This window comes from Equus przewalskii, chromosome 25, assembly GCF_037783145.1.
Source record: "Equus przewalskii isolate Varuska chromosome 25, EquPr2, whole genome shotgun sequence".
In the NCBI taxonomy this organism is placed as follows: domain Eukaryota; kingdom Metazoa; phylum Chordata; class Mammalia; order Perissodactyla; family Equidae; genus Equus; species Equus przewalskii.
In genome coordinates this window covers 46,166,773-46,179,818 of record NC_091855.1, presented here as the reverse complement: position 1 = coordinate 46,179,818, position 13,046 = coordinate 46,166,773, and the positions used below count along the sequence as shown (strand labels likewise).

The following is a 13,046-nucleotide window of genomic DNA, read 5'->3' as shown; positions in this document are numbered from 1 at the left end:
GCCCGCGCGGCAGTGCACGTGGATCTCCCTCTGCGGGCTTTTCCTGTCACCCCTGATGCACCCAAAGAAGAGGTGCCGTGTGGGAAGTATGCTGCATGATCCGCGCCCCGCGGCGCGGCCCCCCCACGCCCCCCTCTCCGGGGGCCGCCCGGCTGCAACGACGACGTCACTGCACAAGTGCCAGTCCCTTCCCCATCCGTGCGGCTCGGTTTGGCTTTTTTTTTAACGGCCTCCTTGCGCGTCCTCTTCTGCAGCTTGTCGTGTTTTCTCGAAGACGAAGACTTTCTTCAGTCCCGATCCCAGGAGGCTGCCGGCCGCCCGCATTGCCGACTCTGCCCTCGCGGCGCTCTCTCTGGTCCGCTCTCCCACCGAGGTCAGGGCGCGCTCCACGTTCTGCGCTTCCCAGCGCTGCTCCGAGGCCCCGCGCGCGCTCCCGGCGCCCAAGCGCTTCCCAAGGCGGCGGTTCGAATGCACCCGCCTCTGCCCAGCGCGAGGCCGTCGGCAACCACGGACGCCGGCTCCCAGGGCGCCCCCGCGGGGCTCCCAGGCCATCGCACCCTGCGCGTCCCTGGTCCCTGGTCCCGGGAAAGCCAGCGCTTGACTGACCTAGCTGACTTCCTGTGTCCTCTGCTCTACAGCGCCTGCCCTTGGGTTCTGCTCGTTCACTCTCCGCTTTTTCACAACTGTAGAGTTCTGTTTTCTCCATGTCAACTCTGCAGGGTACAGACGCTGCAAATAAATTTCCCACTCTGGCTTCTTTTCCTCTTCGTCGCGGTCATGTAATAAACAGTGGTTTCCAGTTTTGACAGAGTCTGTCCTCTCCTAATGGAGCCTGCTGTCCTTAACTCTGCAAGGACGTTTGTCTTTGTCTCAGTAGGGAACCCCGTGGGACCCACGCCCGGTCCTCAGGGACACTGACTCGTCCGGAGCAGCCCGGCTGCCGGTGCTGGCCCCAGCTGGGCTCCAGTGTGCATGTGGGCCCTCATCTTTGCGTCTGGGGATGGTGGGCGGGGTCTTAACCCTGGTGTCAGGCCTGTGAACCTGTCACATCACATGCAGAAGGGGACTGAGGGTGCTGACAGAGGCCAGGGACCCCCAGAAGTGGAGGAGAGGCAGGGGAGTGTCAGAGACGGCTGCCTGTGTGAGGACTGGGGGCCCTGCCCACACCCGATTTCAGCCTGGGAGATCATGTGGGACCCCAGGCCACACACCTGCGTGGCTCTAAGCCTGTGCACTCACCCGTTATGGCAACAGTAGAAGCCAAACACCCTGCTCCCCTAGTCCCTGTAGCCTTAGAACGAGCCTGTTGTGGGGCCACCATAGGTGCACCCCACCTCCCACGGGCTTGGCTTCTCGGGGCCTGTTCCGCCCCGTGTATTTCAGAATCAGCAGCTAAAGTCCCGCAGACACGCACACGGACACTCGGGATTTTGCTTGCGACTGTATTGAACCTACAGACCAATCTGAGGAGTGACAGCTCCGTAACTTTGGGTTTCCATTTGGGTTTCTGAAAATCACGTTCCCAAGGACAGGTGGGCGTCCTGGCTGCATGGCGGTCCACAGAAGCAGGGAGATTCAAGCGGACTTGTTTCCAGGTGAGACGGGTCCTGTCCAGCGGGGCGGAGGACAGTCGAGGGCGCAGCAGGGAGGGACGAGCCCCGAGAGGAGCTGAGAGGGGAGCCCAGGGTGTGGAGGAAGGGACTCTGGGCCAGGAAGTCTGGGCACAGGCCCAGAGGCCCTCTGGGGGGCCACCCCATGAGGACAGGATCAGGGATGTGCTCCCGAAAGGGAGAAACTGCTGGCCACTGCCTGGTCCAGCCAGTGCTCCTGAGGCCACTGCAGAGGCAGCACAGGTATATCCCCCCACCCAGGGACAAGAGGCCCAGACCGGCCGAGACAGAGCTGGTGCCGCCCGGTATGAGCTGTCACTCCAGCACATCCCCAGGCAGGCAGGAAAAGCAATGAGAGGATGTTCTAGCAGGGGGGCCCAGGGGACCCAGGGACTGGAAGTGGCCTCAGGCCTGAACTGGCTGGTAGCAGGAGGTTTCCAATGGGCCCCTTCACCTGCCCAGCAGTGAGCGGGTCGGGTTCAACTGCCCTGCAAAGAGGGGAGCCTGGCAAGGGAGGCAGGGCTGAGGCGGCCTGTGCCTGCAGCGGGGAGCGTTGGGAGGCCGAGGCTCCTGGGATGGAGAGGACCCTGTTCTGGCTGCGGGCACATCCCTGGACACAGACGGCTCTTTGTCAGGGCCAAGCCGCCTCGGAAACAAAGACCCCTCTGTCCACAGTGGCCTCCCCCTCACCCCCAGGGCACCACCCCCAGGAAAGGAACAGAGCCCCCTGGGCTCCCATCTGGCACCCCTGCCCACCATACACACAGACACACACACACAGGCACACACACACACCAGGCACACGCATGTGGACACATGCATACACACAGAAACACGTGTGCACACATGCATACACACAGGCACGCACACAGAGACACACACAGACATGCACACAGGCATGCAGACACACACGCCCAGGCATGGCCCAGGCGTGGCTCGAGATGGGAGCCTGAGACGAGGGCTTCAGGGGGCGCCCAGGACCCTGACGCCCACCCTGTGCTGCAGGCCAGGCCTGTCCCCCTAGTACCTGGGCAGCCCAGACCAGCCCAGCTTCAGTCACTAAAACCCAGGGTCCCCTTCCCCTGGGACTGAGCCCAGCCCCCCGAGACCTGAGGGTGGCAGAGGGATGCAGCAGCCTCGCCCCTGCAGGGAGGCCTCCACAACAGTTTCTGAGTCCTCTCTAGACCCAAAAGCCCACAGCCACCACACTGGGTCTGTTATGACCTCCTCACAGAGGACAGACCGTGCCCACCTCTGCCACTGCTGCCCAAGGAGCTGAGCTCCATCCAAAGTAGGGAGAGCCCCAGGGCCCAGAGTGAGTGCACCACCAGGGCTGTCTCTGCATCATCCCTGCAGCCGCCCGGACTCAGCCAGGCTGCTATGACAGGTGCCCCACATCCCTCAGCATCCAGGCGGCAGGATCCAGATGAAGCCAGGCAGGGCTCCCACCAGCCTGGCCAGCTCCTGCCGACACTGTCCCTGTAGCTGGCGCAGGGCCGCCTCCAGGCAGGCCTCCTGGCTCCTCAGCGCCTTGATCACCTCGGTGGCACGCAGACCCGGGCCGCCCAGTGTCCCAGCCTCACTCCTCACCAGCCGGTGGGGCCCATGAGGCTGGGCCAGGCCTCCACCTCGCTCCCAGGCTCGCTGCAGAGCTGTCAGCTCCTGTCTTACGGCTTCCTCTGAGGCCCGCTGCGTGGCCTTCCACCCTGGCCCCCAGCCTCCAACCTGCACAGGAGAAGATGGTGGCTCATGAGCCCAAGGCAGCCGAGTCCCACCCAGGACACTGGCCCCCTCGGCACTCCCCTCAGTGGCCCCACCCGTTCCCTGAGAAGGACTGAGGGCCCAGATCCCACATCTCCCAGGGAAGCTGGGACCAGCCCCAGCGCCAGCTCCAAGGCCTGGCCCTTCAGGACTCTGCGTCACCCTCACCAAGCCCTGAACCCTAAGCCAGAGACCTTGGGGCCCCAGGGATGGAGTTGACGGCCTGACCACCCCCGAGCCCTCAGGACCACCCGGATCCACGTCAACTACCAGGGAGGAGTGTGGGGAGTGGGCTTGGCTGCTCCCAGCAGGCTGAGGCCCTTGAGGCCATCCAGAGACCAGAGTGCAGTCCCTGGGGACAGCCACCCCCAAGCCCCCCGCCGCTCCTGGGTCGGGCCCAGCCTCCCACCAGCCACCACACTCTGCTGAATCGGCTTCCCACCTTCACCCTGCCCTCCAGGAGGTGAGTGTGGGACGGGGCTGACCCAGGGGGACGCCGGCTGAACCCACCTCTGGCCCTCAGGGCAGGCCTGATCCCAGAGACCCTTAGGCAGCTGGCCCAGTGGGGTGGGGGAGTGAAAAGACACTGTACCCTCGGTGTCCCCAGGGAACCGCCCTGACCCTGACCCTCAGCTGCTCTGCTTGAGGCTCCCAAACAAAGAAGCATCAGTGGCCCTGAGCCACGACAATCACCGGCCTGACTCAACCCGAGGAACCGCCCACAGACATCCACAGAACTTCAGCTGTCACCTCCAGAGAGGGGAGGGCACAGGGCGTGCACAGCCTCAAAGACCTCCAGGAAGCCCCCTGCTCTTCAGGGGCAAACTGGAGACTTTAAGGGGAAAAACCACACTGGAAATTTACTGTAAGATGCTTCAGAAAAGGACGAGAGATGGAGAGAACGTGGCCCACTGCTTACAGCTCGAGCCCTGGTGCTCGCCACTCCGGCCCCAGAGAGGCGGGCGGTGCACGGGCAGGTAGGGCAGACCCACGTGTGTCCCAGCAGGTAAAAGAGCAGACGGGGGTGGACAGGACCTGCTGGAGACAACACCAAGAGCGCCCTGGGAGAACAGACAGGCCTCCAACAGGGCGGCCTGGGGCTGCAAGGGACTCAGGCAGGGGCGGTGGGGGCTCCTCACCACACACCCTCCTGCTCTGCGCGTCTGGCACGTGAGTACACCCCCACCAAACTTAACCAGATTAAACCACGTGAACTCCACAGGCCACTCTGCCCCACCTGCCCCGACTCGGCATCCCCAGGCCCTCACCCTGGCCTCCCAGGCCGCCCGCCGCGTCTCCACCACAGCCTGCAGCTCCTCCTGAAGGGCCTGCAGCTCCCGAGCCACCAGCTCCAACTCGCCAGCACCCCGTTCAGGGATCCTGGGCAGAAACGTGGGCTGTGAGGCCTCTGGGGGGCAGGCGTCCAGGACTGTGTCCTGCAGAGAGAGACCCAAGTCAGTGGGCAGGTGGCCAGCACAGGCCTCACAGCCACAGGCCCAGCTCCCCAGTCAGGGGGGAGAGGTGGGCCAGAGGCCTGGGGCAGTGCCCACCCCCAGGTGGCACAGTGAGGTGGATAACTACCAGCAGCCCTGCAGGCCTGGGGGCCAGGGAGGCACCAAGGCCATGCTTCCGGAAGGCTGAGAGCCCTCAGAAGTCTGGGCCTCCCCAGGAGCTAGGCAGGGTGGGTGGTGGGACAGATGGACATCTGGAAAGAGCCCCAGACTCAGAGCCGGCAGGCCTGGGTGCAGAGCCAGCTTCAGAGCTGGGCGTGTGTGTGGCCTCCCAGTATCTCCTCTTTCTGTCCAGGAAATGGAAAGACTCTTCACCATCACCCCGGGGCTGCTGTGGTCAAGGCCGGGGACGGGGAGGGCAGGGCAGGGGAGGTGGGGTCGCTGGGGCTTCCTGACCATCCACTGCCAGAAGACCAGCTCCCGGCGCCGCCACTCCAAGGCAGCCTCCAGGCGTGCATTCTCACTCTCCAGCCTCCGCAGCAGCTGCAAACGGCAAACCATGGCCCAGTCAGATCCCATGGGCACCCGGATCCCAGCACCAAGACATCATGCACTGTGCCCACCTCTCTCTCTGGCCCCTGCGCCCAGTCACTAGCCCCACTTCCATGCGCTGCCCACGCCTGTGAGCAGCCCGTGGTCCCGCATGCCGGCCCCAACTGTGAGCCCCACAGGGTCAGGGGCTGAGTCCAGGCACTCCCTGACTCGAGACCTCGGCCCCACATCCCTTGCTAACTGGGGACTGCACCCCAGAGGCTGCGGGCAGAGGAGGAGGCCCGGGACAGGGGGGCCTGCCAGGCTGTGGGGGAGGAGGGACCTCTCCCCTGCAACCTCAGAAACCCAAAAGGCGAAGGCTGCACTGCGGCCCAGCTGGGAGGTGATGGAGAATAGGCTGGGGCATCAGGGTGGAGAGCACAGCCTCGCAACACGCAGGAGGGCAAGAAGCCCCACACCCAGGTGGCCCAGACCTGCCAGCAGTGTGCCACAAACTGCCATGCCCAGCCCGCCTGCGCCTCAGGCAGCCAGGAGCCCCGCGCAGGTGCGTGGCACAGCCAGGCTAGCCGCACGGTCCACCCGAGGCTCCACCGTGGGTTGGGGAACACCCTGACCCGGAGCAGGCACGGCTCCTCATGGAAGGCAGAGGAGCTAGGTCATCTGGGAACCCAGGAGCATGTTCGGGGGCCGGGACAACTGGCCACCCTGTCGGCCAAGCAACAGCTCTGCCAGGGCACCGCTCGGAGGGCCAGTGCATGCGCCCTGGGCTACAAAACCAGTGACACGGGGTCTCCCCTGGCCAGGGGTCTCCTCCTGCCCTTGGCTCCAGGGAACCCAGAGTGCCCGCCAGGCAGCCAGGGCCCTGCCTGTTGCAGCTGGAAGCCTGGGCCAGAGGAGGCACAGCCTTGAAGACCAGGCCAAGGGCCCGGGGAGGCAGGCCTGCAAGGAGAACTGCCCCACAGCCAGGGGCACAAGAGTCGGCTGAGACACCCCGGAGAGCGCCGCCTGCACAGGCGCACAGACACACACCCTACATGCTGGCCAGCAAGAAGAACACTTAACTGGTTCCCAAGGCCAGTCCCACAGGGCACCCCACACTCCCCAGACCATGGGATGGGGGGGCAGGCAACAAGCACCCTTCCCACCGGGCTGTGGGCCCAGTCCCTCAGTTCTGGAGTCTCCCTAGGGTGAGGGCAGGGAGAAGACACAGGGATGGAAGGAGAAGGCTGCAGCTCAGCCAGTAACCAAGGACGCTGCCCAGCCACTCAGGAGCACGCCTGGCCACTCACACAGCAACCACAGATCATTCCAGAAGCCTCTGGGACATGGCCCAGGAGTGCAGGCCCTTCAGGTAGGCCAGTCTAGGCTCCTGCCAGCTCCCCCTCCAGAAACCGTGGAAGGAAGCCGACAATGGGTCCCGTCCACCTGGCCACCCATCTGCAGTCCTGCGGTGCCAACATGCTCGGCCTCCAGGAGGACGGGGAGCCTTCCTCGGCCCCACACACGCACCGAGGCCAGGGACACAGGCAGCACCAGGCTGGAGCTGGTGCAGCCTCTGCTCTGCTCCAACCCAGGGGGAACAGGAGCAGGATCCGGGCCTCGCTGAGTCACCCTGAAAAGGTGGACTGAGCCAAGGGCACCTCAGGACGCTCAGATGCTGCCTCAGCACTTCCAGGGCCCAGCACAGCCCTGCCCGAGTGCGGCCAGCCAGGTGTCCCCCAGGGCGCAGATTCGGCAGGCACCAAGGGCCAGGCAGGTGTCCCCAGGTGGCCACCCTAACCCCAAAGCATGGATGCAGATCCCCCAGGAGCACGCTGCGGGGATCTGCTGGGCAGGAAAGAAAGGGCCACTCCAGTCCTGAGCCTCAGCCCTCCTGCCCAGCCAAGTGCCCCTGGGCCGGGCAGCACCAGCCCCACACTCTGGACAGGCCTGAGCCCAGCCCTCGACGACAGCCAACCCTGGGCCTGTCCCAGGACCCTGGCCATGAGAGCCCAAGGGAAAGAAACAATGACAACCAATGGGTGGCCCCAGAAAAGAAGGTTGGCAGAGTGCGGGGCATGCTGGGCCAGCTTCCCCCACCTCCCAGACTCCCTCCGCCACCAGGTGACACCTGAACAGCCTCGAGGACCAACACCATCAGCTTAGACCCTCAAGCAGTCTTCCTGAATCCCAGCAGCCACCCTCAGCCAGCTGCCAGCCGGGCCCAGACACCTGTGCCCCTCGGGCCCAGCCCCATGCGCACACAGTGGCCAGTCTGGATTCCTGCATCAGTGCACAATCTGGGGGTAGGAAGGGCTCTGAGGATGTGCCTGTCCCCAACACACGCAGGATGGTGACCGTGGCAAATACCCCCAGCTCAAAGACTCAAAGACAGACCACTACAGGTCCTCCCCCTAGGCCCCTCCACACCTTGGCCCCACCAGCCCTCACCTGCCGGCCGCCCTCCGGGTCCCTGAGCAGCTCCGCTTCAGTGACAGACAGGTGGCCAAGGCTGCGGTCGCTGTGGCAGCCACGGGTGTATGAGTGGACCTGAAACAGGCAGCACAGGCCCCAGGCTGAGTGGGGCGGCGCCTTCCCAGCACTGGGCACAGCCTTCGGAGCCCACCTCACAGACAAGGAAACGGGCCACACCTTGCCGAGGCAGTGCAGGGCAGGACAGGCCCAGGCTCAGGACAGTCCTCGGCAATGCTGGGGACCAGCCCCGAGCCCAGGGCAGGCAGGCAGCCCTGCCTGTGGCCTCTCCACCCACCCAGCTCCGGGGGTACAGTGGGGGCAGGGTGGGGCACCCTGCTCCCCGCCTCAGCTCCAGTGCCAGGCCCGTACAGCGCGAGAAATAGCCTCTGGACAGGCCAAACGCGGGGCCACGGAGCAACTGTGTGGGTCTCGGGGGCAGGGAGGGCTCCTTAGCAAGGTGAGGCCCCAAAGCAGATGGGCGGTGGTTAACAGGTGGCACTGGCCCAAGCAGGAGAAGCAGCTGGGATCAAGGCTGGGCAAGAGGGAATAGGGGGTCCCAGAACAGGCCAGCTGAACAAAAGACCCTCTGCCTGGAGCAAGGGTGTAAGGTGGGGGTCTGCACACCATGGAGCCCTGTGCTGGTGGGAGCCCACAGCCAACTGCCCAGCCACCTCTCAGCCCAGACCCTGCACAAGGAGGACACCTGTGCCCTGGAGCTGAGTCCTATTGACCTTCAGGAGCCCTACAGGAAGTGTCCACCACCCACAGCAGCCCACACCCGGGGTGTGGTGGGAGGGGAGCCCAGGCGGCAATGGCTTCCCCAGGAACTGGAGCCCACATCACTGCTCAGTGACACACAGCCTCGGGCCTATGGGGACTTCTGGGGACTGGAAGGCCAATCTCGCAGGCTCCTTGCCCCTCTGGCTCCCTGCCCCAGTGATGCCCAGCTCCATCTGTCCTAGGCCTCCTCTTGGGCCACCTGGAGCTCCAGGATCAGGCCCCAAGTGACCCCAGGGCAGTACCCAACCAGTCAGCCCCCTGCCAGGCCTAGGAAGGCCCACATCCAGCCAAAGGCCAGGCCCCAGCTCGCGCTGGGCCTCACTGGGCAGGCCACGGGCAGGGAGAGGGGCCAAGCTTGCCGCAGGGAGAGGCAGCGTGACATCCTGGAGCACAGGGGGACAACTGCCCCTGGGAGGACAACGCGCAGGCAGCACTACCTTGCCCAGGAGGGCGCAATGCTCCTGCTGACTGGTGATCAGGTTTCGCCACCCGAACCGCAGCTTTCCCATGAGCCACTGCAGGTGGCGGATGTCCACACAGCCATCTGCTTCCACACGGGGTGCAGGTGGGCCAGGGCTGGCCAGGACCTCACACTGGAGAGGGGGCAAAGGTCAGGCCCTGCTCGCACACCCCAGCAGAGACCCCCAAGGGGGAAGGAGAAAGGAGGCCCCAGGGAGTGAGAGCCGTGGATCCAGGAGTACCAGAGGGACAGTCACCTCACCCTGCCCTGAGGAGGGGGTGCAGGGGAGGTGGGAGCAAGGACCAGGGCAGGGAGGCCAACGGAGGCCCAGTCTCCAGCCAGGATGGCATTACTAACCCCCAAAGGGTGGCCCTGAAGGCTGGCCCAGGCCTGTCCTCACGGTCCATCAGGTGGCAGCCAGGCTCCCGGCCAGGGCTGGGCCCTGCTCACCCTCACCTCACACCCACCTCGCACACGGGCATCTCATCACCCAGCCGCACACGGATCTGGGCCAGCAGCCGCTCGAGCAGGGGCCCGCGGGCCAGGAGCCAGGACAGGGCCAGCAGCAGCTCGCGGCTGCCCTGGGAGCCGTCCTCGGGGAGCTGAACCAGCGCAGGCCTAGGGTAGCCCTGGGAGCGCAACGCGGACTTCACCAGGCGCGCTTGGGCTTCTGGGGGTAGAAGATCGTCAGCTCAGGGGACCACCCATTGGAAGTGACATCACCTAGACCCCTAAGGGACCCCCGCACCACCCCAGAGACCAAGCTTAGAAGTGACAGTAGGGGGTTGGGACTTAAACAAAAGCGGGAGCCCAGGACTAACTCGCGCCAGGGCTTTATGGGGTACGCCGGACCCAAGCCTGCGCAGGGACGGGACTTACTGGAGGAAGCAGGGCTAAGAGCTGAGGGTCTTGCGTGGGTGGGCGGGGCGGAGCCTACAAGGGGAGGGAATCGTGTGGAAAGCAGGAACTGTGGGGCCTATGCGGCCCGGTCTTACCAGGAAGCGGGGCTTTGCGTTGGTGGGCGGGGCCAGAGTCTACTGGGGTCGGGGCTATAGGGTGGGAAGTACCCGAGCCTACAAGGGGCAGGACTTACCGAGTAAATTGGGTGCGGGGACCGAGGGAGGGTGGGGGCGTGCATGGGTGGGGCGGGGCGGACCCTACCGGGGGCGGGGCTTACGGAGCGGGCGGGACCTGAGCCTGAGAGGGCGGGACTTACAGCAAGAAGCAGGGCTAACGGGGACGGGGCTTGCAAGGGGGGCGGGGACAGAGCCAACAAGGGGTGGGAATAGCCGGGAAGGCCGGGCCTATGGGGGCGGGCCTTCCCGGGAGGCGGGGCTTACCCGGGGCGGGCAAGGCGGCGGCGTCGTCTGCCGGCCGCGGCGAGAGCACGTGGAAGAGCAGCCTCCAGAGCGCCGGGGCCTGCGGAGATCAAAGAGCGGCGGTCAGCGGGGCCGGCCGCCTCCCTCCGCCGGGGCCGCCGCAGGCCCGGCCGCCTGCCCGCGGGCCTCACCGCCTCCGGACGGTCGAACTTGGCGCGGCGGAAGGTCTCGGCGCTGGGCCCGCCAGGCAGCGCCCGACTCAGCGCGGTGATGGCTGCGGGCAGGGCCCCGGCGGCGTCCGCCGGGTCCACGCGGCGCCGCCGCCGCCCCATGCAGCCGGCCCCAGCCTCGCTCGGATCGCGCGCCGCCGCCGCCGCTGCCTTGTCCCGCGCCCAATCCCCGCGCGGCCGGGACGCGCCTCCGACCCCGGCCAATGAGCGGCGCCCGGGTGTTTGAGTGCCGTCCGCTCCGTCCGGTGCGGAGACACTTCCGGTGCGACGCGGGCCAATCGGCGCGGAGAGCTCCGCGGGGTCCGCCCTCTGCGGCTCAATCGCGGCTTCGCCCGACACCCGCCTGGTCCGGACTCCGCCAATCAGCGCCTCACCCCCTCGCACCAGACGTCCGCCTAGCAACCGCGGGAAGGTCTGCGGCCGCGCTCAGGGCGCCCCCTGCGGCCGGGAGGGCCGCGCAGCCGGGCGCCACCGACCCGCGACGGCGACCTCGGCCTCCGCGAAGCCCTCTCCGCTCGGCCGCCAGGGGGCGCCCAGAGCGCGCGCCAGGGCCGGGACGGGGACGCCCCTGAAAGCTCGGCCCCGTGGCGCGCGCTCGGGCTCCTCCCGGAAGGTCGGCGACTCTCTCTGCACCCCAAACCTACGTCTACAGACCCCCGGCCCGGCCCCTCCCCGTGCATCCTCTGCCGGGCCAGCCCCCCACCCGCCTCCCTCTGTCCCCCCTCTCCTTCCATCCTCTGCCCGGCCAGCCCCCCAACCCCGCCTCCCTCTGTCACCCCTCCCCGTCCATCCTCTGCCCGGCCAGCCCCCCACCCCGCCTCCCTCTGTCCCCCCTCCCCGTGCATCCTCTCCCCGGCCAGCCCTCTTGGGGCTCCCTCTGTCCTGTACCTTCAGCCCTCCTTCCTGAGTTGAAGGAACATGAGCACAGCTCCTTTGGGAAGTAGCCTGGCGGCTCTTTCAGAGTTACACGTAAGTTTACCGCCAGACCCAACAATGCCAGTGCCGGGACCGTGAGATCTAGGGTCACGTACATGGAAGTTCATACAGCTTTGTCCTAAACCGTCCAAAAGGCCCCGCTGTGCCGTGAGCCACAGGATGGAGGGCTGGTGGGCAGTAACAGGAACACCACGGACTCGTTCAGCATGAGTGACCTCAGACGTGAAAGAGCCCGATGAAACCCTATATTGTATGTGTGCCTACGTACTTGTATGTGTGCTGTATACTGTACGTGTGTGAAACACCCAGAGGAGCCAGTGTGGAGACAGGAGGCAGAGCAGAGGTGGCCGGGGGAGAGACTCAGCCTGGGAGCCCTGGCACATGGCAGGAGGGGATTTCTGTGGGTGAGAATGGTCTAGAGCTGGATTGTGCTGACGGCCACAGAACTCTGTGAACTGGTTAAATCACTGCATGTGAATGTGCTGGGGTGAATTTTACGGAATGTAAATTATACCTCAATAGACTATAAAGAAGAGAGCTGGGGGGGAGGAGGAGGGAGAGAGGGAATGAAAAAGGCTCAGTCCTTGCTGAGCTCCTAGCCCGCCCCAAACAACCCCACAGCCTTGGCCAGGCCCACAGGAAGTGCGGTCCCCCATCCCCCATCTTCCTCCCGGTCCTCACCTCCGCTGCCTCCCTCTCAGGCACAGCCAGCTCCTCACCCTGTGTGTCGCCCACAACCGACCCCTTCTCCAGACCTTGGCCTCCACCCCAGGCACCCCCACCCCACCCCACTGAGCTCAGTGGCTGCCCTTGCCAGCCCCATGCCCCACTCACCTCCCCAGCCAGCAGAGGGCATTGCTGCCTGCTCCCCCGGCCCCCACCTTCAGTCCCCTCCAGGGTCCACCTTCAACTGGGGCTGGGACCAGCACTGGCCGCCAGTCTAGCCCCGCCTTCTGCCTCCACAGCCCAGAGGCCTTTCTGGCCACCCTGCTAATGCTTTCATAGCGCCTTGCAGCCTCCACAGTCCTTACACCACCCGCCCACCTGCCGTGGCTCTGGAACCCACTGAGCCTGTTCCCTCTATGGCCCTTTGCACCTTCTGGGCCTCCCGGCTGGGTCCTCTTCTTCCCACCTGAGGCCACATGGACCTGCTTCCTGCAGGCGTCAGCTCTCTAAGTACACACCCAAGTCTGCCCCCACCTGGACGAGTCTGCCCCTACCTGGAAGGGAGCTGTGCGGTCGGGGAGGGGCCAGCAGCTCAGGGCGGATTTCCCTGTGCACCCACTCCCCACTCTGTGCCCCCTCTGGCCACAAGGCATTGCTGAGTCTCAAAGCCCCCAGTCCCCTGGCCTCCAAAGGACACCTCCACCCCAGCCCCACCCCCCACTGTCCACTGGGAAACGCAGCCTCACCTCAGCATCCTCTGCCCCCTCCTCCCCGCCCCCATCCCATAAGCACTCCAGCTCCCACCTCAGTGAAATTCCATGAATCAC

At 65.7% G+C, this 13,046-nt stretch overlaps 1 protein-coding gene across 3 annotated transcripts; it reads right to left on the bottom strand.

Moving 5' to 3' along the window:
• Positions 1–1,428: 1,428 nt before the first annotated feature.
• On the bottom strand, positions 1,429–12,742 carry TEDC1 (tubulin epsilon and delta complex 1). Of its 3 annotated transcripts, none has more exons than XM_070593008.1 (8): positions 12,650–12,742; positions 10,409–10,487; positions 9,536–9,738; positions 9,046–9,201; positions 7,805–7,903; positions 5,279–5,365; positions 4,640–4,807; positions 1,429–3,335 (listed from the first exon to the last, which is right to left on the bottom strand). In XM_070593008.1, the coding sequence occupies exons 1-8, from the start codon at positions 12,695–12,697 to the stop codon at positions 3,012–3,014; spliced, it is 1,164 nt and encodes a 387-aa protein (XP_070449109.1). In that variant the 5' UTR covers positions 12,698–12,742; the 3' UTR covers positions 1,429–3,011. The 3 variants fall into 3 exon arrangements, with proteins under 3 accessions (XP_070449109.1, XP_070449111.1, XP_070449110.1); XM_070593010.1 differs by lacking the exon at positions 12,650–12,742 and adding an exon at positions 11,649–11,806; XM_070593009.1 differs by lacking the exon at positions 12,650–12,742 and adding an exon at positions 10,579–10,958.
• Between the last annotated feature and the right edge of the window lie 304 nt (positions 12,743–13,046).